This window comes from Amblyomma americanum, chromosome 7 (assembly GCF_052857255.1).
Source record: "Amblyomma americanum isolate KBUSLIRL-KWMA chromosome 7, ASM5285725v1, whole genome shotgun sequence".
NCBI classification, from domain to species: Eukaryota; Metazoa; Arthropoda; class Arachnida; order Ixodida; family Ixodidae; genus Amblyomma; species Amblyomma americanum.
In genome coordinates, this window is record NC_135503.1 from 85,432,456 (window position 1) to 85,458,129 (window position 25,674).

At 45.8% G+C, this 25,674-nt stretch overlaps 1 protein-coding gene across 1 annotated transcript; it reads left to right on the forward strand.

The window, feature by feature from the left end:
* The first annotated feature begins 5,310 nt into the window (after window positions 1-5,310).
* On the forward strand, window positions 5,311-20,522 carry LOC144099371 (juvenile hormone acid O-methyltransferase-like). The gene is made up of 4 exons (XM_077632605.1): window positions 5,311-5,441; window positions 7,206-7,848; window positions 16,561-16,726; window positions 19,286-20,522. Exons 2-4 carry the CDS (start codon window positions 7,291-7,293, stop codon window positions 19,456-19,458), a joined length of 897 nt encoding a protein of 298 aa, XP_077488731.1. The 5' UTR covers window positions 5,311-5,441; window positions 7,206-7,290; the 3' UTR covers window positions 19,459-20,522.
* The last annotated feature ends 5,152 nt before the right edge of the window (window positions 20,523-25,674 follow it).

A 25,674-nucleotide genomic window follows, 5' to 3' on the forward strand; every position in this document is an offset into this window, starting at 1 on the left:
TTAATCAGATTTTCCGTGACCTGAGACAGCTTTTAGTTATCTTGTCGAATCGTCCCACCGCCTACTTCCACTGCGCACTGCGCAATGATAGGATCGAGATTATCGTTGATTGCTTGAACGTTAACGTCGTCTTCAAATAAAGCTGAAAATCTGTTCTGTAGCGATATCCTGAATTCCTGTGCTTTCCCTCTTACCACTAACTCACTAATGGACTTCCTCTTCACTAGCTTCTTCCGTTCTCTCTTGTTCAGGCTGATTCTAGACTTTACCATCCCGTGGTAGCCACAACGCACCTCTCTCAGGACATCCACATCCTGCTCTGTGCCAGGCTAAGCGCCTAGTATGAAGTCTATTTCTTTTCATTCTGACCAAACATTGGCTCTTCCACGTTCACTTCCTATTCTCTCGTTTGTACAGGAAGGTATTCTTCACCAGCAATTTATTTCTGTCAGAGAACAATAAAAATAACACCTCTTTGCTATTCCTAGAGCCTCTGGCATAATCACTTACTGTCTGGTCTCCAGACTACTTATTGTCTACCTTGGCGTTGAAGTTGCCCATCAGAACAGCATACTACGTTTTCATTTTGCTCATTGCCGATTCCACCTTTTCATGGAAGCTTTCAACAATCTGACCAGCGTGTCTGGATGTAGGCGTGTAGGACTGTACCCCCCTCAGTTTGTACCTCTTATTAAACTTAAATACTATAAATGGCCCCCTCTCGTTAATGCATTACAATTCCTCTATGTTTACAGCAGCATCCTGATTGATGAGGCCTCCCACACCTAGTTCTCGTCTTTCCGCTAATCAACGATAGCATATTCGTACCCGCTCTTTACCACTGTTTCCACCTCTTCTGTCACCCTAACGTCTCTAAGTACTGTGCATCCTATTGAATGCCCGTTTTTTTATTCATAATAAAGGGGGTTGAGGCCCAGTACTGCACCAGCGTGACGAAATCCTGTGGTGGTGAGGGAGTGCGTTTTCGGTTCTGGTCACCGAAATAAGGCCGCACCCCATACCTGGTTATACAATTCCATCGATACCCGGAGTTTTTCTTTTCTATCTTATGCACAATTTCACGGCACCAGAATTTGAACCCCTGTTCTCTGGCACACGAGTAGAATGTTCAAACTCTAAGCCTTAACAAGGTATCCTACCGTTATCGACATCAGATATCAATAGCAGATATCGACATTACAAGTCATACAGCCAAAGCACTCGCGCTGCGCTGTTTTGAGTGCTGCGAAGCGATGGCGGCCACTATTGGTCGTTGCAGATGACATCTGAACCGTAACGCGCCGAAACGTTTTATGCGACAGCGCAAGTTCAGTTGTCGAGTAGAAGGACGTTCAGTTCGATAGCACTTGAAACGCCCTGATATTTCTTATGTTAGGCTACTATCGAGAATTATTTTCGGCGTTTCTAGTATCCAAACTGGATCTTCGCTTTGAGGGGAGCTTTAATATATGTTTCGGTTTTATTTGCGCAAACTACCATGCTCTTACGAACAGTTATGTTGCAAAGACCACGGGCGTTTTCTTGTGACCTCTTTCTCAGCAACATGGTTTAGCTGCTCAGCCGCAAAGTTAAAAAAAAAAGAGTAGAAGGCATTGGGTGACAACTACTGAATACGCTCACAAACGGCTTGAGGAGTAAGTAAATGATTTGTTTTCGACGCAGTTTTCCACAAGGTACGGCTGCGCCAACCCTCAGAACGGTGCTCACGAGTCACAACGTTGACCGGACATCGACAGGCAGCTAGAGCAGACGCGTTTTCTAGGGGACACTTCCAGTATAAGGGATTAGGGACCACAACGATGGGCGCTTTTGGCTAGGACTGTTGCATCACTGAAGTCGTCGTCCTCCATCGTCGAGGATAAGTTGGAGTAATAAATTGCATCATCGCAGTATCTACTGCGATAAAAAGCATAGACATGCCGCTAAATAATCTATCGCTATCTTTCTCGCTTTCCGCATTTAATGCTCTTGGACAAAGTAGCCACCACAGCACTGCTACAGAGGTAACAGTCTTTTCAGCAGTTTCAGAAGCACGCAGCTGTGGCCTAGAGGTTTCAGCATCCAGCTCGTAAGCTGCGGTTGCCAGATTTGATTCACACCGCCGCCGCGTACCCACCGGTTTCTATTCGGTAAAAGCTTACACTTTGGCTGGTGCTCGGCTCTTTAGAGAGAAAAGCCAAGAAAATTGGTATTTCATCCCACCGTTAGTAGCGAAAAATGCAGTGTCATTGCTCTACCTTCGATCGAAGCAACGTTTTCGCCTTAAGAATACATCGTCATAGCCATCGCAGTATACAGCACACACTGTTCGCGAATAACCCTCGATGAAACAAAATTCCCTTCTTGGTTTTGTAGCTGTTGCGTGCAGCAGACGCCTTCAGCGACGATAAACGAGCCATTTTTTGATGACAGGGTTTGTATTTTTTTATTCAAAGTTCTGGGGTAGATTCTCGCTTCTTGTTCACACTCTGGAGTAAGAAAAAGCAGAGGCCAAGAGAGTGAACAAATACTAACGATTTTTCTGAAATGGTCAAAGGAGAAATAAATCCGTACGCACCGTCACTTCCGGCCGCGCAGCCAGGACAGCCTCAGCGGCGCAATTGCAATAGATTTTATAGCGCTGGCATTCGCTGCGCCCCCTCCGTGTGCAGAACTCCAAACGCGTCATGGTGAGTCGCAGCAAACTTAGCAGCGAAGCCAATTTAACCCAATGAACTGCCACGTAAGTGGCATAGGGGACTTGCTTTGTTTTCTTTTATCCGACTAGAGTAACCGAATTCTTTTTTTCACTTACACGACTAGAGTAACCGAATTTTTTTTGCCACCTGCCCGACAACAGTAACCGAATTCCTTTCTTCATCCACGCACAGTATATATTGAAAAAGTATTAGGCGTGATTGGCATCTATACAATCATTATATGAAAAAGAAACCTAAGTATGCCCTTATTTACGCACAGACCGCAATTTTTTTCCCCTGTAATAAAGATTTTTCTTTGATATGTTTTCGACCTGCACGCTAAAATGCCAACAAATACACAAGTTTTCGTTCCGATAGAAGGCAGAATAACCAAAAAGTGCATTAGGCGCGAGAAAATGGTAATGTGGTATCACTGCCCTCACCGCTTTCAATAGGTAAATGCGCCGAGCATGCAAGCGGCCCACATGATTTGTGCAAAGCGTATCCATTAGAGCATGTGGCATCTCGTGTCTCCAGTTTTGTACCTTGGAGCTTTATCAGATAGCAATAAATCCAACAAATTTTTCGCTAAATTTCTCCTCTAATAAAATACTAAAAAATGTGAGATTCCAATCCACGCTTTGAAGCTGGTTGGACAGCGAAGCTATAAAACGACACCCGATTACCCATTGCGACGTCACTTGAAAATTCGCACACGTGGCTCTACAAACAGTGAAAGCAGAGACAAGTGAAATGTGCTTATATTTTATTGCCGCGAACATTTGCAGTGTTTGTTCATTCTTCAAATCTGCCACCACACAACTTTATCGCTTTGTTTGCGACGCAAGACGCGACTAGATTTATCTCGATTGATCCCAGCCTGGGAGCGCTGATTCTATGTTGTTCTGGAATGTTCTAGTAACTGCCCGCTTTATATCGAAAGTTCGCTATCAGCTTTAAATTAAGCACGGCCGACAGCGGTGGGCATTCTGTTCGACGACCGCCGAGCACGCTTGTCGCTTCCCCGCCGCCAAGTGTTTCAGTCCATTTTGGGTGCAAGTCAGCCCAATACAGTTTTCTTTTAGACGACCCTTTTGTCCGTCTTCATCGCTGCTTCGACTGCCGTCACCACTACGTGATAATATTATTACTTCACAAAGACATTCACAACTGCTTTACTATCAGTATGATATGCACTGAGATTTTCAGCTGTAACTGTAGAGGTATTCTTTGCTAAAGTTAATTCAGTGCATGAAGCATGAACGGTGGTTGGTTGAGTTGCATTGGTGAAATGGTGTTCCAATTGTTCACACATGCCTTATTATCCATCATGTGGTTTTGATGCTTGTTTTGTGTTTTTTCTTAATGAAAACAAGTACTGAGCTATATTCTGCATGCCTGTTTTCAAAGGAGATTTACCGTTCGTGTTCTTATGTTTTTCTTATTCTTATTTTACATATTTGGTTTGATTTTTATGTATTTTCTCATTTTTTTTGTAATGTTTTATTTTCATTCTTTTATTACTCTTTTTTATTTTCGTTTTACATTACGACTGCCTTATGGTCAGTATGATATATGATTTCTTTGCTATTGGGCATTTTTCAACTCGGAGTAGCATTGAATTTTTAGCCTGGCGATTTTTGCTCATGACGCCGATGACAGGCAAATTTCCTTCGTCGGTAGAGATACACAGCTTCGCTGTAATATGCAAGCAACGGAATCATCAACGGCAGATTACGGAATCTTCTCACAGTACCCCTACAGTGAGCAGTTACAAGAAAAGACGAGCCTGTCGAATTGCGTGTTCCTGTTTTAATTCCTGGTCACCTTGCAGTACTGTGCCCCGCTTTGTAAATGGTTAAGGTCAGTCACAAATTAAAACTAAACAATCTAGCGGCTTTACGCACAGCGGTTTCAGCAATGACAGACTCTAAAAAAGCCTGCACGGGATTTTAGCGCCATCCACTTGATCAGCGGCATTTTTTAAATGAGCAATATTTTCAAGTGGCCAACGAATTGACGGGAATTGAGCATTAATTGTCCAATCTCTGTCCGCGCAAACTCTGAGCAAATAGGGCAATCAACTGTGGCTGACAGCAAACGCATTGCCTCGTTGTCTCTCAAGGAAATGCGAAATACCGAGAGTGAAATGAAAATAACTTTCACAGACACTACCATCGACCTATCAGGTGCTGTCGCCGTTGACCAAAGCTGCAGCAGCTCTTCTCTTGTCTATGTCTCGCTGCTGTTGCGCTGTGTTCCTGCAATGAATGCTCCGTCGCCATTTACGGGTCGTCGCTTCCCTTTTGTAGATGGGTATTTCATGAAAACCTATCGCGATTTTTGACCTGTCACTTGCCGTAAGTTTTCCCTCGACCTGAAATTTGCCGCTAATTGGGAAGTCTGATTTTCTGTATTGTAATTGAAAAAGCGCCTTGACAGTGTGGCCATGAAACAGATACATTCGCAATGGCTCTGTCACACGACTGTACAAAGGGACGTTTTTATTTTTGTTTTCCTCCATGCACAGGCTTTCCCACCTGTCGCTAGTAACCTTGGATCCGCGAGCGCGAACTTCTATTATCCCGGCACTGCGCATTCGAAAACAAGATATATCCCACGTTACCTTCTCCTGTCTGATTGAAACGAAAGCGTAAGCATTATTTCCCTGAGCAGTGTATGGGGCAGGAAATTGTTCCAGGGAAGCGGGACCCCAGTCGGCTAGGCCACCATTTTGAACGCGTAAGTAAAGCTATCTGTATATATAAATGTGATAGTAAAATTAAAGCGAAAACCCATTTTATGATGTCCTTTAATAGGCGTCTGTGTACTGCTTTCTCTGCTAACCGATTTCTCTAGCTGTTCAGAAATGTACAAGATCAGCAACTGTCAGCATAACCAAGTGAATGAAAAAACAAACAACGCAATTAACGCACGCAATAAATTTTTGTTCTTCCTAACACACTTATGTGCGGAAAGTTCACTCAAAGAAAAAATAAAGAGAAATCTTTAGGCCAAATTTTGAAGAAGTCAGCCAAAGGTAACACTTCACAGCCAGCACAATACGCCACAGTTTGAAGAAAAGTGGATTGCTGCGCTGTATTTCATGGCGCAGAGGAAGCTGAAGCTCTGAATAAGAATATTGAGCTATGTCGAGAATGAAGGGGAATGTTTTGATTAGGTGACATTTACGAACACAATGGCTCACAGTAAGTACTCCGTTCACTTCATGTTGTACATAAAATGCGCGAGTCGAAAGCTCAGCCATCTGTATCCCCAGTTTCTTTCACGCTGAAAAGGTGAGGCATTGCAACGTGTAACAAAAAAGGCAGTGGTCCTAACGACAGCGGTTTTCAATAATAGTGAGTGGCTGCATCACTTTCTTCTCAAGTGGGATGTTTTATTTAGTTTCGTCTTACGCTCCCCCAATGCTGCAACCTTCTTGGGGCCACTTTTTTCGTTATCCCCCGCATGATAGAAAATCGCAGATGGCAAACTGCACAGAATGACAGTCATTAAGCCTTACTTCAGGAAACGAGACGGACCGTACTTGAAATCCTACGAAACTTCGTATGCCTGTGCCACCTGATTTCTGCTTGTTCCTTCTCGTTGTTCTTAGATAAATAACAACAGCAAGCTATAGCTTGAAGTCAGGAAACTATGTTTCTAGGATCTACGAACCTGTGCCTTCACTGAGCTTATTTCATGGGAGTTGTAACTCCTTTATATATATATATCAGCACTTGGGGGGTTTCATTACACGAAGATCAAATGGGAATTTTCGGTGAGGTAAAGAAAGATCAGTATGTCCTACTGGGTTGAAATGAGATGTTTATCATTGTGAAGAGATCTATCTCTTGTTCTCTTGAATTAAACGAAGTAATACCTTGTAGTCATCGAACGAATAGTCGTAAAAGCATCCTCATATGTGTCGATTTGTTTTAGGCATTGCCTAATTACCTCAAAACAATCATGTTCCAGGCGAAATATTAGGACATAAATATTTATGCAATAGACAGAGCAGAGACCTTTAGTTTTGCGGCGCCAGTTGTGTATCGAGATGCAAAAATGAATAACGCGAAATGCAGTGGTCTTTACGTGTAATGAAATCAGACAGTTCGCCTAAGTATTGGGGATGGGCGATGTCACAGCGACCAAGCAGATTGTTTCTTTCAGACTCAAAGTAGCGCTCTAATTATGCCGAGGCACCGCATTCGTGTGACATATTGCTAGCGAAAAGATAAGAAAATGCTTTTTCTCTATCTTTAGTTTTCTCCTGGTAAAAAACAAAACAAAACAGACCACACGGGCAGCAAACCGCGTCGGAAAAGAGTGGCTGTCTAGCAGCGCTATCTATTCACTCAGAAAGTGAGCTGTTTTATCAAACCTTTTCTGCCAGGAAAACATATCGGGTTGTTTCAAGCATATCTACGCTTGGGACCCAGGAAAGATTGACACATGACCACTTTTCTAACTTAATGCTTCTTATCTCTCACAAATTCCCAGAATTCCGGCTGAAGACAAGCGCAGCGCTCGTTCGGACAGACACTCGTTCAGAAAACCAGATAGCCGGACCCAGGGACGCGCAATCATGTCTGTGAGCACCGAAAACGTGCCCTCGAGGCCTAAGAAGTCCGAATCCTCCTCGTGTTATATCGGCCCATCGTCTCTGAAGAACGCGAAGAAACCCGGCTACCAGCACAAACTCGACGCTCTGCAGCGCGTGCACTTCGTGCGTCCCACAGGTGCAGGACAGCAGCACCTCGACGTTGGCTGCGGTTCAGGAGGCTTCACCAGAGATGCCCTGCTCGACCACTTGCTCCCCTGTTGTCGGGTCGTTGCTGTTGACAGATCGGACCTCTTGCTTGACTACGCCCGAGAGCACGCCAGTCACCCTGCCATCATCTACGACCACCTGGACATCGAGACCGACGACCCCCAACCACTGCTGGACAAGTACGGTCAGTTTGACCGCATATACTCGTTTTTGGCGCTGCAGTGCGTTGGAGACCTGGAGAGAGCGTACCGAAACATGTTCCGGCTCCTGAAAGACGGCGGCGAGTGCGCACTCGTGACCCTGACTGGATCAGTCATCACAGACGTCATGTACCAGCTGAGCTGCATGCAGCAGTGGAAGGCCTACGCTCCAGTGAGTTCTTCGGCCGACTTGCCCCGGGGTCTACGTGCATGCAATCGAAATCGGAATTAGCGTTGCTTTACGCCGTCACTCCACAGACATGCGAGTGTGCCCGTTTAGAAAAATTCACAGCGTGTCAATGAAATTCTTTCAGGAACACTTCATCCATAACTGTTCCTTACAATGTAGTACAGTCTGGTGTCATTTGGAGCTGCCGCGGAGGCTCAGTGGTTATGGCACTCTGCCGCTGAACCGAAAGACGAGACTTCCACTCCGGCGGCGGCGGTCAAATATTGATGGAAGCGAAATTCTAGAAGCCCGAGTACTGTGCGATGTCGGTGTTAAAGAACCTCAGGTGGTCGAAATTTCCGCAGCCCTTCTCTACAGTGTTCCTCATAGCCTGATTCGCGCACTGGAAAGTAAAATGCTCATAAACCATAAAGCAAACCTAGAACGATTGAAGGTTATCGCGCCAACGTCCACCGAAAAAAAAAAAGCGTCATAGCCCAGAATCCTCTGACGTGTCGATGGAGGTATCAGGCCAGCTTTCTTCACTGTCTTTGCTGTTCCTTTAGCAGGCGCCGCTCCCTTCTAGGTAAGTTGCATTTCATTTTTTTTTCCTTTATCGAACATCAGCGATGATATTGCACGTGACGTATTCTTCGGTATTATCTGCAATTGGAGCCTACGAAGCTGCATCTGGCATGTGTAACAGGAGTTATACCCGTCTGCAAAAATCTTTGACTGAATTTCATTGGTGGACAAAGAGAGTATGACGAGGAATTGCTGGGATGGTACATTTTTTGCAACTCAAAAAGCCGTTCAATTCAAGCAGTGCCAAGGATGAGGTTTGCCAGATTTTTCCCATAAATTTTGTTAGCGTCCACAAAGTTAAGAAGGTAACCAAGTCCGCGCATGATTGCGAAGAATAGAGAGCTTAGAATAAAAAGAAAGGGTATTGATTTCGCCGCGGGTTGATGGTTATAGAATTGAACAGCGAACAATGGAGAAAAGAATGAGAAATCTCGACTTTCACTGCTCGAAAACCAGACGTTTGGCGCCTGCAACGCTAGGCCGATCGACGTTCGCGCGATAACCTTCAAATCGCACTTGACTGTTCTACATACCGCCGTCAGCACGCTTAACACGAACGCTCGAGAGCGTTGCTTAAACTTACGCCAGCGTCGCGAAGCGCTGGCCCGAGTTGCCGAGATAATAATCTCGGCACAGTTGCGGGGGCACGATCACAGCTCGATTTGACTTATCTTTCCCTTGTGTCTGACCGGGGGGCGAGAATGCGCTCACTTGACAGGCCCGTTTTGCCATGTTGCGAGCGCGGCTGCAGTTTCACGCTAGCTTCTCTGCACCCTGAAGGCACGTTGCGGTTTGCTTACTACGGCAATGCGATATGGCGTGTCCGAGCTCGCTCCTTCCGAGTTTGGCCTCAAAGTTGTTGCTTGAAAGACACGAACATTAGGATAGGCATTTTTAAAGCTTGTCCAACGAATAAACGCACGAATCTGTTGTAGTTGTCCAGGTTTTTTATTTATTAATTCTCCGACAGCTTGTGTCGGAGTGTTCTCGCCGGCAGGACAATCTCCGGATTCTTGCTTAGTCCATGCTGCTCTGGAGATCTAGTGTCGGAGCATAAGATCTGCACGTGTTCTTAGCGAAAAAAAAAAACGCGTGGATGAGATTTGAACTAAGTTATTAATGCCTAGTTATTAGCGAAAAGCGCTAATGGACCTCCTGTCGATAAGAAAGAAGCTTTTAGAGCTTTTGGTTTTTCAACTCAGTTTTCCTTGAATAAAATGAAAATATGAATTCGATGGTGCGACAGAGTCAGGGCTGGCAGGGACAAGGTATCGAATGTAGCAGGTACTCTGCCAAACATTTTACATTATAATGCTTCAGCAAACAGCATGGGGCGTTGTTCAGGGCATGATAAGCCACATTTTCGTGCTTTGATCTCCATGAATAATCAATGAAGGAGACTTGCTTTTATTCAGTAGATAGTGACGGCCTTTTTATTTGATATGGAAGCGGTACTCCCGATCAAAAATAACTGCAGATATAGCCTCTAGTATTGCAGTTATTTTCATAACATTATGTTCTCCGTAATACACTGAGCTTTATAAAATTTCATGACTTACTTCAGAGCGAGAGTACTCATGATGAGGTCGAGCACTTTTTACATCCAAACCTGGGGTCTTATTGCAAGAAATTTGATGCAATATGCAGCCAATAACGAGGTGTATTGAAGTGCTCTGCAGGCGACCGGATTTGACCACTGGCTGCCGTAGGGTGCAGTATGCAGGCAATGGTGAAGTGCCGTCGCCAACCACCCATCGACCGGCTTGCTTGCCCTAGACGCCTGAATACCGCGGGTGTATCAAAATACAACTGACAGATCAGATAACAGACGCAATATCGACAAAGAAAACGGGCAGATTATTATATACGACCCCTGGTCACTTAGCTGTTTCAGATATATTAGTTATCTGTCACAGGATACGCCGACTTATTGTGGACCCTTGAGTCAGCAAGGGAGAATTTTATTTACTCTATGAGAAGTTTATCGATTTCTGGCCCCTCAAACTACTTTAAAGTTGCACGCGCGCCACTTGGACGTCATTCTCTTGCAAGACATGAAAAACGCGTTTTTTAAATCAATGCTGCTAAAAACAAGCAGCCCACTTCTGCGCAGAAGTAGAAGCCGGTAACGTCACTCTTGAATGTGGCCATTCCACTGAACTGATGAATGGACGCAGATGTTCGCAATGTGATCTTCGCAATGTGAGGTCGCTGTGCACAATTAGATCGACCGCTTTCAAACTGAAACCTGACGGTGGTGATCCCATAAACGATGGATGAGCAGAATGAACTAGTTCATAAAATAAATCTTTACTGGGCTGTCTTCCGCCCACAAATAACAACTTGGCGGCCACAAGAGCAACAGTATGCTCGGCGCTCGTTGAGGAACAGAATCACTGCCTGTCACGGCCACGCTAATTTTAATGCTGGCTAACAACATGCGAGATAAAACGGGAAAAGCAGCTAAAGAATCTAGAACAATGTAAAAGCATTTGCGAGTGGCCCCAATCATTGTAGGTCAAATCCGCCGCACCTCGCGTCACAAACAAAGTGGTAAAAGAGGAGTGCCTGCGGCTCTCAGCGAGAACAAACACATGCGCAAAGCTTAAAGTTTTTATGCGCCTGGAATTGGCGCTCAAGAAAACCGCCATTCACCTACGTGTTCTTGTTGACAGGTTAGAAGCAACGACCCGCAACTTAACCAGTTTCCGTGGAAGGGTAGAAACGAAGTGTTTAGCCACCTTTAGGTTCCTCTCACTTTTAATTCTTGCGGTCGAAAGATGCTTCACAAACTTCCAGATGACTTATACTAACAGCAGAGAAAGGCAATTGAATCACAATCATCTAATGGTGTTGACGGCCGACTCCCATTTTTTTGGTTTCCTGGTTTTTGTCTGGACGGAAGGTTTGCTCGCAAAGCTTGCAAGACTGAGGCGGGGAGAACTCCTTCACCTCCTGGCGAGATGCCGCGAAAGAAAGCCCTTTTTTTTCTTCCTTAGCACGGCCTGAATCGTTAACGGATGGGCTTATTAAGCGAAACAGACCGTTAGCCCGGAAGCACCGGCACAGGATCTGTGATTTGGTACATATGCTGCCAATTACTGAAATGATGCTAGGTAGCTTTTTCATCCAGAGCGTCAAAAAAAATGTTAAATTATTGAAGGCAGCGTGGTTGACAAGAAACTGAGTGCAGCGCAGTTGCAGATTGCGGATACCTTACTTTTTTCACCTTTCCGTGCCATGGCAGCTGTCAGTGAATTCATCACCGGGCCCTTCTCCTTTGCAGGAACGAGCTGCTGTCTCACGTTATGTTGATGCAAATTAAATTCTTGCCCTCGTCTTGTACCGGCTGTGAAGGGTAGGTGGAGTACATTCCAGCTTGACATATGCGACAAGTACTTTTGAACGGAAAGTGCAATATTGCCGCAAGAGAGATCTCTTTGTGTTGTTTAAGCAATTCATTGTGTAGACTGTGATGATTTGTATAATACCGAGTTGGGGAATGGTCCGTAACGTGTTAAAACATTAATTCACAATGTCAGAACCCATAAGGCTAAAATGCAGACTCTCGCTGAGCACGTGTTGATGAGTCATCGCAAATTCGGCTGGAATAGCAAGAGAAAGATGTTCTCACAAGAGCACTGGCAACATAACCGACGCATCCGGAGTTACACACTCATCAAAACCACAGCTCACGCAATGAGCCTAATTGAAGCAAACCTTAATCCGGTGTTCAAAGGCTTTCTGGGTCTATTTTTCAAGCATATATTACCCAGACAATTTAATGACGACTGCCTATAAAGGCTTCCACGCTGGAAGCCGAAATATTGTATTCTAGCGGTACATGCCGGCGTCTTCTCTGTTTTAAATTCAGAAAAAACAGGCACAACCTGTAGACTACAGATGCACCGATCCACTTCTTTTAAATCACTTTTCGTTAATATTACAATTTTATTTGGAACGTTTTGGTTCTTGTGTAAAGTTCGTCATCACCCATTTTGTCGTTTTGAGTATATCTGCTCTTCTGTCTTCATTACTTTAGAGCGTCAGTGCTATGTTTAAAACATGAAGTCCCGCTTTTCTGATGTAGAAAAAGCAAAGAAGTAAATGACCCTGCAGGATATTAAGGTTTTATTTTGCTCTGTTATTGAAGGCACATAGATGCGTGCCCCGTTGAATTATTCTTACGAGAGAAAATTAATTCGCTGGCCCATTATTGCTATATTGACATTTTTCTCGTCGCAGAATACGCATAAATTGACGATAAGATTGCATGTCTAAATCATCGTTCTAGTCGATTCAAACTTATTACGTCCTTACTGAAACTGTTGGGTTGCTACCATTTTGACATGGAATGGGGGTGCAGCTAGGCATCTTAAATCGGCGCCCTAAATTCGGTCTCGACGCTGGTATTTTAATTAGTGAGGCGGTTGACGGAACACCAGGAATTAGTATATGTCTGCCCTTTTAGGTTATAAAAGCATTGTTTTCTGTGAGAGAAGCCTGAGTAGAAGGGGGTGCTCCATCGATACGGGTCAATTTATATCTTTTGTGAGTGCCCCTTTACTTTATTAGCAATAAAGGTTTTGTAGACAACACAGCAATATCGTTGGTCATAGATTTTTGCGCAATCAAATCTGCCTAAGACAGTGCGAACTTCATGGAAGGCATGAAAATGCCCTGCCAGTGTGCTATATTGTAAGCCTGGCAAATCGCTCGTTCATTCTGCTCGCTAATACGGAGAATTACAACGGTGTTTTCAAATCTTGACTCATATTTGCTCTAGGCAGGTGATTGAGCTAACTATAAGTTCAGTTTCTGACAATTGTTCTAGTGCTCCTTGTGCCGCACACTGCCAGATCTGTTTGAGCTATATAGTCTTCTGCCCATGAGAGAGAGATATAAACTTCCTCAATAGTTCTAGGATCCTTAAATTTCTTTCACACTAGTTCACTGTCATGGACATCAAAGTCAGCTCTGAGCGTACTGAAAAAACGGCTGGTAGTTTCTCGTTTGTAGGCGATCAACTCAGCCTAGTATTCCTTGCATAACTCCTTAATTCTCCGTTCAGAAGGAACAAAGGCAGCAAGGGCTTTTTCCTTTCTTATTTTTACCAATAGACGTTAATTTCGCCAGCAGCTTTTCATGCATAGACACAAACAAAATATCTTTATAGCCGCAACCGGCATGCTGACTTGCGTGAATATTGTGTCCTAACTTCCCTTTCCATTAGAGTGTAAAATATTTAAAGGAGAATAAATACGCCACAGTTCTTTTAGCATTGTTTGCTTAAATACACTCAAACAGGTAACTGCCATTTCGTTTTTCCGTCAGTGAAATCTGCTCTTATGGCGGAAGTGCTTTATAAATGTCTTAGAGCAGTTGCGACAAAATGTCTAGGTAATGGGTTTGACAGCGGCGCGTACGCACACACCAAATTAAGGCCTTTTTTTATACTTCCACACATACTCGACAAGTAGCAGCCATCTCTCGTCCGCCGTTCCAAGCGTCCATCGCAACTCCCGCTGACCTGTTCCTCAGGCAGCTTCTTTGGCAGCAGCCGCTGCAGACGGCGCGTGCCATATTCTTTCGGTCTAGCCCTGCTTTCCCTCCTTGTGCCGCGGCAACCACCCTCCAAGAACGCATTCCTCCGCTATTTTCATACTATCCCCCTTCTACAGAATTGGTTCCCGCGCTAAAAACGTGCCTTTTAAACTCTCTACTGTCGCAATAGTCTCCTTCTAATTTAAGTTCACTCCAGGTGTTTACTATGGCGGCCACCTTTCGGCTGCAGATTTCTCATCTCTCGTCGTACCCTCCTTCTTCTACGTTATTATACGACAACGGAAGAGCTCTATGTTGCCGGTGTCCGAGTTGCCATTGGCTTGACCTAAAATTCGAAAAGGCCGAAAAAATGGCTGCTAAAGAAGTTTCCATAGATAGAGCTAGCCACAAGAGAGGCGCCTCGGATCTTCAGGGATGAGAGCAGCCAAGAACAACATGCCCAAGCATACGGGCCCTTGGTCACCGGCTTCCTCCTCCTCATTATCATCATCATCATCAGCCTGACTACACGCACTGCAAGGAAAGGCCTCTCCCATGTCTCTCCAATTAACCGTCATATAAACACTGAGTAGACTACTCACGTTACAATCAACGCCTCTTGAGCCTCTCTGCAGCAGACCCGCCACTGTATTCCTAATAACCGCACCGATGTACACCGTACCTAATAACCTGTTTTAATAACCTGTAATAACCTGTATGCCTAATAACTGTACCGATGTCAGACATGCTACCGCTAAGCCACGCAGGCACGTTCGTACAGCTTGGTTAAAGGGCGGATTATATCTATGTCATGCTGTCTTTCACATAACGATTGTGCTTTCAAAAGAGGAAAGAGTGTCCTTGTCACCATGGGCAAGAGGAACTGTTTTCGCGTCATGCCCTTTAAGTCGAAGCTTAACAGTCCCCTCCCCCAATCTTTTTGATACCCGTTCTAACAACTTTCCGGTTACACACTGCACTCTTGCCGTAATTTACTTCCAAGCTAATCACACTCCAGATGTTCACGGTGACAGCCACCCTCTGGTTGCGCATTCCTCCACTCACATCATACTCTTTTGCTTCAACGTTACCATTCCCCGGGTGATTGCCGAGGTAACCGCCCTATGGTAATGCCTTCCTACACGTTCGGCATGCCCTCTTCCTTCCGCGATAAGGAGCCTGCTGAGTGCTTTCCACGCCGACCACCCTCAAGATCATCATCATCATCAGCCTTACTACACCTACTGCAGGGCAAAGGCCTCTCCCATGTCTCTCCAATTAACCCTGTCCTTTGCCAGCTGCAACCAACCTTTGCCTGCAAAGTTCTTAATCTCATCCGCCCACCTAACCTTCTGCCGCCTCCTGCTACGCTTACTTTCTCCTGGAATCCAATCTGTTACCTTTAAGGTCCAGCCGTTATCTTGCCCTCGTATTACATGCCCTGCCCAAGCACATTTCTTTCTCTTGATTTCGACTAGGATGTCATTAACCCGCATTTGTTCCCTCACCCACTCTGCCCGCTTCCGGTCTCTTAACGTTACACCTATCATTTTTCTGTCCATGGCTCGCTGCATTGTCCTTAACTTAAGCTTAACTCTTTTCGTTAGCCTCCACGTTTCTGCCCCGTAGGTGAGTACCGGTAAGATAAAGCTGTTGTACACTTTTCTCTTGAGGGATATTGGTAAACTGCCACTCATGATCTGCGAGAACTTGCCATATGCGCTCCACCCCATTCTTATCCTTCTAGTTATCTCCCTCTCATGATCCGGATCAGCTGTCACTACCTGCCCTAAGTAGACGTATTCCGTCACAACTTCCAGGTTCTCGCTGCCAATTGTGAACTGTTGTTCCCTTGCAAGATACGATGATTTATTACGACGCGAAATCAAGGGAACGGACTCTCAAAAGCAACCCTTAGCTAAAAAACATCCTTGCCAATACAGATCGAAAGCATGGAGTACACTATAAAGATTGAAGTAAAATTTTTGCCTTCCGAAAGTACAGTTAACTGCAAGCGCTGCAAAGTTCCAAAGGCGCTGGACGAGGGAAACTTTAATACCAGCCCTGCAGTATAAAAGGTTAATCAGAGTGGATAAAGAGAGTACACTTGACATAGCAAAATAACATGTGCTTGTAACGCAAGGGGAGCATCTATTCCCGTGCAGTGCTTTTTGCAATTGACACAGATGAGTTATGGTGAGTATGCTCTCAGAACCGACACTCATTTCTGGCGGTATCCCGTAATGGTAGGTTTAGGGCCATCTTTATTTTGCAGGAGTCTAGTGTTTTAAACAATCCAGACTTGTACCTGCAAAAAGTGCCAACCAGCATCTGGTTAGAGTACATCGCATTTGAGCTATTAATTTTTAAACTCGTTCCACGCTGTCTGGACGAAGAATGTAGCGTTGAGGCAGCATAGGAAAATGGCAAAGACGGGAGTACCGCCCATCCTACCTTCGGCTTTAATCTGTGGTACCTCACCGGTACCTTCTTCTTTCATTCAATACCGCTTAACAGCTGGCCCCTCAGTATGCTCAGTTCCTTTTAACGCTCCTGCGGGAATTTTTCTGCAATTCATTACTGCAGGACCCGACAAAGATATATTCGGACCGCTTCTTCTTTGAGGCGCCTATTGTGGCTGAGAAGGTGGTGCAAGAGGAGAAGTATGCCCTGGAAGAGGCAGGCCTGACCCTCCTATCTTGCTCTGTTTACGACAGCCAGTGGAAGATGCCAGACGTGGAATCGTGGATTGGTGGGTGTACATTTTGATTACTTCCAACAGACGCTCTCTGTATGCATCTGCGTAGTCATAGCTAAGCGCAGATCGGGTACTCAATCATGGCCAGTGTCGTTTCATTGGGAGAATTTCCTTTTCCGTGAATGTGAGTAAAACTTTGCGAAAACCGAATTTTTAATGAGATTTATAGAAATGTATGAACCGAAATTGTGCTACTTATCCCAAATAACCGTAGTTTTCAAGTTATTGCACGGAAGGGAGATTTCTAATAGGACATTTTACCTTGAATGTTTTTTTTTTGCCGTAATTTATCCTGTGGGAGTCACAGTATGACAACGGGAAGTTTCCTGCATGAAAAGCGGCAACAATGTGTTGTGCGCATGTCTAATGACGATATTTCGGAGACATTTCCGCCTATATCAACAAAACAAAGAAGATACTTTAAATGCTTTTGCGTTTAGCATTATTTGCATATTTCCTGGTCCAACGTTTATAGAAAGCTGCTATGTGTGAAATATATCACATGTGGTTCTGGCGACAAAATAGAAATCAAACTGAATGAAGTAGATCGCCTGTCGAGATGATGTGACCACCCTTGCAAATAACGAAAAAAAAAGATCACAGTGATGAGCCTTCAGAAAGGACACTCGGTTACGCCGAGTAACAGGACACTGTCTCTCAATTTCTGCTGAGCTCAAAGACTTGGGAATGAAAACAGACAGCGGCGGCTCGATTTTGATTGAGGCGAAATAAAAAAAAAACAGCCGTGTTGAATGCGATGTCAGTCCACGTTAACGAACCCTACGTGCTTGAATCATTCTGAAGTGTCCCACTCTGTTGGAGAAGTCCATTTGTCGCTTCTGGAAGTTGACACCCAAATACTAGCGCTACTACTGGCTCAGATAAGGAAATGGACACTTCTTGCACATTCACAACTTGGTTATTTTTTTAAGGGGCAGAATGCTGAGCGTTTCATCGCAGCGTGAAGAGAACGGTGTCTGCCTTTGGCTTTGTAATTTTTTGAGAAAACGTGAATAGGCGGGAGAAGAGCTGCTCAGGGGTTGAGATAATTCTGAAGGTTCCTATGGCAATGATAACGGGTTGCAGCCGCCATGTAAGTTTCACTCGCTGCTTGCTCTCCAATGCGCTTTATTGAAAGCTAACATCTCACGCCTACTTGCAACTAAATCTTGCAAAATCCAGCCTGCTGTGACTCTTATACAGACGCAAAACCATTGACAGCTCTTTGTGTAAGCTTTTCAACCGGCCACAATTGCTTTTTTTTCACGTGTATAATAAGGAAAGCAATATCACATTCAGGTTTTCTTTTCATTTTCGTCTCCAGCCTGTCAATTAATGTCTTTGCACTGTTCAATCTCGCTCATCAAGGTGAATTGACAAAGGTGATTTCCCGTAGCCCCAACTGTATAAAAGGATATTACGGACACGTGACTCGTGGCGTTAATGCACTACAGGTTGCAAAACCAATTTTAAGGAGGAGAATGAGGAAGAGGAGGAGGATGTGGAAAAGGAGGAGGAAACGCTGGGAGAAGACGGTTAACCGCTGTATGAAGTCAGTTTGCTACCCTGCATCAGGGGAAAGAGATGACGTGATGTAAAGATGAGCAAGAAAAAGGAGTGATAAGAAGAAGCAGAAGCAAAAAAGGCTTCGGAAAAGTCACGGCCTTGCGTGCAGGTGTGACACTCTTGTTAAGAAACGCAGGAGGTCTCGGCAGGCACTGACCGCTGATGATCGTCGCCCCCACATCATCACACTCATAAACTTTCATCTGCGGTGCGAAGACACAAAAAGAGAATTCTTTGTGTTCACAGTTGTCGTTATTGTTCATGCAATCTGCTTTCGCATGATTATAGAATTCAGGCAAAAATTCCATTTTTTTATGACTTGGCGGAAATCAATAAAGAGGTTTCGAAACATCAATTTTTGCTCACGACGCACATTATTTCAGAGAATATTTGCAGAATTCGTATCCTCAATTTGCATATAAATGGTCCTCTTGCTTCAAAGTGACCAGTTCAATCCGGGTACATTGTCTTAGACAATCAAGAGAAATGTTATTGCAGACTTCTAGTCGCGTAGTATTCACGACAAACTGTTCGGCTTTGTGCGAACGCTCTAAGCACTAGCAGCTTGTGATGATGGGGAGAGGCACCCTTTAAGCTATCAGTTTTCGGGTTACTGAAATGAAATATCCGAAGAATATTTCGGAAAATCTAAATGTGGCACGATCGCATACACAGAGAAACAAAGCTTTACTAGGCGACTGGAATGTAAGTTTTTGTGACAGCGACTGCTTATAATAGGCGATTGCAGGTTATCGACGGCTTCCTAAGAAAATCTATACTCCTTATTGCTATATTCGCAGCATAATTATTTCGATTCTAATTTGTCCTTCGACATTAACTCTCCTACTCCCTACAAGCGCTGCGCAGCATTTGTGCTGACTTATAATATACATAGTTTCAACGCGGTTGTAAAACCCACGGTTGACTGCAATTGGTACAAGACCCCGACAATAGGAACTGTCCTAAATGCTCTCTATTTTATTCCAGATCTGTACGCGCCCGTGTTCAAGCTGGAGGCCAATGTTCCCGAAGGGCAACGTGACGCCTTCCGCGCGGACTGCCGGAAACTACTGGCTAAGAACACGCTCACCACGGATGACGGTTGCTCCATGAGGCACAGCTTTGTCGTCGTACACGCGCGAAGACCTCCTTGTCACTAACGGCAAAATTACTGACTTTTTTGCTTCAATTCAAAGTGAGCTTGCCTCACCGAGTTGCTATGGCACTCTTAGATGAGCAGCAATGTGGATGATACCTCCGGAAATATGCTCATAAAGAATACCATATAATATGCGTGGGCCCTGCTAACGAGCGCATTCCAGCACGCCGTCTATATTTTCATTAGGAATACTTTTAAGAGGGCAGGGCCGCTGAAGATTTAAAAGTAAACAGTGTTGTTTCTCTGTTATTCACTAATCCGCAATAAGCAAGCATTCGCATGCATAATGAAAAGCATGCAGACTCACATGCCTTTCACCTCTTTACTGAAATGAAAACAATCTGAGTTGTGAAACTGTGGCTAGCAGGGACGCTTGATTTCTTTGTACGTTTCCCTAAATGGCATTTCTGCCGTAAATAAAATGACGTCGGAGCAAACCTGGGTGGTTTTATAAGCGCAGCTACTGCTCGAGAGCATTAAGGCAAATCAAGAGGGTAAGTCATATGTGTTATTGAATGCTGGCACGTCAAGCTTAGTGCTCCTTATCCTACCGTTGTATTTTCTCTAATGTCGCAATCTTGAAAGTGTTCTTCTGCAATTCATTGGAGGCTTATCAAAACGAGCATTACGCTGTATGGCTTACATGTTGACGCCATAGCGTTAGAGCCGCCGTTAACCAAAAAATCTGGTGTAGGCGTTGCCGGCGTTGTCGTGGTGAGCGAAATATCACGGGCGTGACTCTGGAAGGGGGTCTGCAGAGTGCACCCTAGCAAACACGAGGGAAATGTAGATCACGTGGCCTTACGGGCGTCATAAAAACCTGGCCATCGAGTAGTGATCAAACTGGCCAACCTGGCAGATGATAAATTAATGACTGGTCACTCGGAAAGAGCAAACTGGGCCGCACAAGTCCCACCAGTGGCAACATCTTCATTCCAGAACAGTGGCGCATCTGTGAATTTCTGCACCACTGCGCCAGGAGTGGCATGAGGGCTACAAGCAAGCTATGATTTTTAAGCAGCGAATGACCATCTGCTTCTATGGGAATCAAATTACGCTATCGCGTCATATCCTTAAGTCGGAGCTGAAATGTCCCCTCCGAATTTTTCGATGAGTATGGATGAGATTAGGAATTTTGCGAAGATAAAGGGGCCACTGACTGCATAGAATAGAGGGTTAATGGAGGAATATGACGGAGGCATTTGTGCTGCAATAGACGTATTTAGTTTGATGATGCTGTTAAGGCTATGCTGAGCGTTGATAAGCACCGGCCTAATAGGAGGAAAGGAATGGGAGAAACAACACAAGGGAGAAGGAACACAATTGCAGAGTGTCACCCTACATGAACAGCTGTACAAACCAATTCGTCTGGTCGATGAAACAAAGGGGAGAGGGAAGTGGCGAAGAAATTCTCGGAGGAAACGGTTGGATTGATGAGCATGCTTGGTCACTCTCACACTGATGACGTCGACCATGACTCCTCCTTTTCCGCATAGACTATGCAAACAACGGTAATTCCTACCACTGTCTCGAGGGGTCCCCGTCCTGTACAAGTTTGAAAAGTATCTTTGCTCCTAATTTCTTCTTAGTGCATGGGTATAAAGGAAACACCACATTAACTGAGCTGTCCAGATAGCTATTGCATGTCCGCATGCTTTGCGCGACATTCCTACTCTCCTGAGTAGACGGATTGCGTCCACTCAGAAATATATTATAAGCCGCATCATCACTTCTAATCCTCAAGCCCCGTGGTACGCCATCCCTACGGCGGCTATGAAAAAGAAAAAAGCGCCTATATCGCACCGCTAGGTTATCTCTAGGTAATACCCACTGAGGCGCACAGAAGGCCGCTAGTAATACTTAGGTAGAAGCACTTAAACTAAGAAAAAATTTCATTGTAGCGCTAAAATTCAAGGTATATACAACATCAAGTTAGCGCATCATCAATACCCGCCGCGGAGGCTCAGTGGTTAGGGCGCTCGGCTACTGATCCGGAGTTTCCGGGTTCGAACCCGACCGCGGCGGCTGCGTTTTTATGGAGGCAAAACGCTAAGGCGCCCCTGTGCTGTGCGATGTCAGTGCACGATAAAGATCCCCGGGTGGTCGAAATTATTCCGGAGTCCTCCACTACGGCACCTCTTTCTTCCTTTCTTCTTTCACTCCCTCTTTTATCCCTTCCCTTACGGCGCGGTTCAGGTGTCCAACAATATAAGCGACAGACACTGCGCCATTTCCTCTCCCCCCATAAAAACTTATTATTATTCAGCAATACCTCTAATCACGAATCCATAACTTGACTGACTTATCTCTCTTATCAGACACAAACCTACCTGCTAATCGCCGCTAGAAACGCCTATATCAGCTTCCAATATATATAGATCCTTCTAGAGTTATTAATATTGTTACGATCAGCAGTTTAATCAGACCACGATGAACGACTAAAACCAGCTAGGTCCGCTTGCCGAGCACAAGCCGCATCTGCGTCGTTCTCCTCATCTTCTGTGTAGTGAGCGATGCCGACCGAGTAGAATAGGCGTCGCCTCCTCATAGGCCTTACACTTCTGCCTGCGCAGTTGAAACCCGCAGGGTTAGTTAAAAAGCACCGCGCGAATGGTAGGGCTTGAGCCGGGCAACGTGGGACACTTCAGTTCGCTCAGAACGACGACCGCTTGCAGTGAGACGCACTACGCGGTAATTGAGCGCGCTAGTTTGCTCAGTAACATCATAAGGTCTTCGTAATGGCACAATAGCCTCTGGAACAAATGCCGCTTTCTGTCAGGAAGCCGCAAGAAGACCAAATCACCAGGGCTGTGAGTGACGTGACGGCGGCGAACATCGTAGTTCGCTTTAGACTGATCTTGGGAGGCAATAATACGAATGCGGGCAAGGCACCAGCCTTCTTCGGTGCGACAGGGTGTCTCGGCAATGGAGGGATCTTCATGAGGCTCTGAAGAGAATGGTAGTATGGTGTCCAGGGTGTAGCGGGGGGGGGGGGGGGGAGCATAGAGCAAAAACAAGGGGCGGAAGCCAGTACAGTCTCGCGGCGCGCTGTATTGAACGCGTAGGGGATGAACGGAATGGCGCTGTCTTAGTATATGTGCTTTGATTCAACGTACATTGGCAGCATGTTAGTGACAGTTCTGTTCATGTGTTCGGTTAGCCCATTCATCTGGGGATGGTAAGGCGAAAAATGGCAAAAATGATATGCGCAGGAATAGAGAGGCCGCTCCTCGACGTCAGCGGCGAACTGCCGACCACGGTCACAGATAACTTTTGGGTGTCCATACAGAAAACTATCGAACGCAGCATAAAAGAGGTCACATGATAACCTATAGACTATGTATAGGGCTGCCGTTTCGCAATACCGAGTAAGGTGATCAACGCCAATCACATTCCAGCGGTTCCCATCATATGACTTGGGAAATTCGCCCAGAAGATCTATGCCCACTCGCTCGAACGGCGCGGTGGGCGGTGCCACAGGGTGAAGTTGACCAAATGCAACGCTAGTGGGACGCTTGTATTGTTGACACTGAGAGCAGGTGGGGACGTACCGCTCGGTCCTGGCCGCATTTTCGGCCAATAGAAGCGTGCCTGGATTCGGTGGAGCGTACGTACCGACCAAAATGTCCAGATGTAGAGTTGTCATGCATGGTCTGCAAGACAAAGGTGTACATGATCATCGGAACTACCAGGAGGAAGCACTGGCCATTATAAAGTTCACATATCCATTTATATTATCCATTTATTCAGTATTCATTTATATTACCTTAGATTTCATTCATAGCCCGGTTTTGACTTAATACCAAAATTTTAAAGGACACAATTCTGTGCACCTCTTAATAACTAACCAAGGTTATTCAGCAAGAACTCAATTGTTCCATTCTGCCAGAAGAGTGGTAGCGGAAAGGTGGATACGTCATTCAAATCAGTCAGCAGAACCACTTCTAGAAATTATCGTCCTATACCACTTGCTCGAAACTTCTAGAACTTGCTATATTTTAGAGAACTTATTACTTCCACAAGTCTTTTCGTTTTTCACACGCGTGCAGCGTGGTTTTCTGTAATTTTCCTGCGTCACTTAATTTGTCTGCTCCACCACATTTTATCTGGCGCATTAAGCAGCTGAGTGCATTTTCTTTGATTACTCTAATGCATTCGACGAGGTACGCCATCTCCTATTAAATTTTAAGCTAATCCAGCCGAAAATTGACTAAAATGTTCTGATATATGTTGCATACGTTCTCCTTAACCGATCACAGTTCATTTCCGCTAACAATTTAAGCTCACTGTGATGGGCCAGTCGGGTTGTCGTGTGTGCAATGCAGGAACCACCACTGCCCCTGGTGCGAAAAGAAGCGGGATGAAAAAAAAAGCAGACTTCTTTTCGCAGCGAGCCTATTCCCCCGCAAGAGTACGTTCGATTTGCTCTAGAAAAGCGGAGGCATCTTAACAATGCTAGGCCAGCCAAGCAGCCCCAGGAGCCTGCCGGACTAGAGCGATCACGTCGCTGTCTTGTGGAAGGACCGTCGAGATGTTGCCGCGTCACTGCTGGTTCATCAGAACATTCAACAAGGCTAGAGGTTACACTAATAACTCCTCTAGTGGCGCCGTATTGCGGCTGAACAGTATTACCTGGCAGTAGGCAAGCATTGAGCCATCTAAAGGCTAGATGCTTTGTCGTCTTCATCTCTCGTGCTGCCTGCTGCCTTGCGCGTCCCAACAGCGTCTTGTGCGTTTAAGTAAACCAAGTAAACCGGCCCTGCATACGTCAACCGTTTCTCGGTGACATATTTGGTGGAGGTACTGGGTACCGGCCTATGTACGCTGACCTCGAGGACACCCTCGACGTCATTTCTCAAAGTGTGTCTGCAACACCAGTCTACAAGGCGAGCCGCAGCCTTGGAGGCCTACAAACGGAGTTCGACGAACTCAAAACATTGGTAAGGGCCATTACATCCACCACGGCTTGACATACAAGTAAGCATTCCGGGAGTGCCGCACCGTTCGTCCTTCACACACCTCAGACGCCCCATTGTTCAACAGTGAGAGGTTTGATGACGTCGAAGACTGGTTGGCCAGCTTTGACTGTGTGGCGGGCCTCAACGAGTGGGACGGCAAGCACAAATTACGGAACATTTACTTTGCACTACAGGACTCGGCAAAGACGTGGTATGAGAACCACGAAGCTTCCTGCACTAACTGGGAGGTTTTCCGCCGAGAGGTCTTAGCCACGTTCAACACAAGAGAAAGGAAGGAGAAGGCTTAAATCGCCTTCCAACCAAGTTCGCAGCAGCTGACGAGAGCGTCGCCATGTACATCGAGGACATGGCGCGACTCTTCAATAACACGGAGCCTGTTATGCCGGAGGCCAAGAAAGTGTGCCACTTATTGCACGGCTTGAAATAGCAACTGTTTGCCGGACTGGCCGCCAAGAACGGTGGCCGAATTAGCCAAGGAGGCAACAAGCATGGAGCGTTCTCTGCGAGAACGGGGCTGTTGTGATCCTTGGGCTGGGACGACCTAATGAACGGCAGATGTGGCCGTGACGGACCCACAGGCGGAGACTGGGAGGCGCCGTCGTTCGCGGACGTCCATATGCCGGACCCTCCCTTTGTTGTCCTGATTGCCTCGTTCGGCCTTCCTGCGGGTCTGTGGTGCGGGATCACTTTGGGGACGCTTCCTGGCCAAACCCGCCTTCCCAGAATGGCTGCTAGCTGGGCGCGCTGGCACCGGCTGTTACCGAGCAGCGGACTGGGAGAGGAGGACCTGAGTGTCCCGGCTGCGAGGAGGATACCCGGCTCGTGAAAAGAAACTCCGAGCAGAAGGGAGTGGAGTGTGTGTGTTCTGACTCTGGAGTAGAGTGGCCGCTCCGCCGGCCGGTCTCCGACCAAGTTTTTACGGTACCATGACAATGTAAATAGTGTACACAAAGTTCTCCCTTTTGGTCACCTTAAATCTGTCTCCGGACCGCTTCGTTTCTGTTCTGCCCGACAAAACCTGCTGAGCGAAGGCATGCTACCCGATCCACGACAACTGGTTGGCAGCGGCGGGATGGCCTGCGTGATGTCCTAGCTCCGGTTTGGTGAGTGCATCGCCTTCTTTCCTTGGAGTCCTGCCAGGCTTAACGTTAAGTGCTGTTCTTCTTGGTAGGCAAAATTTGGTTGCAGAAGCCTGCTTGAATTTGAACCTTCATCATCATCATCATCATCAGCAGCCC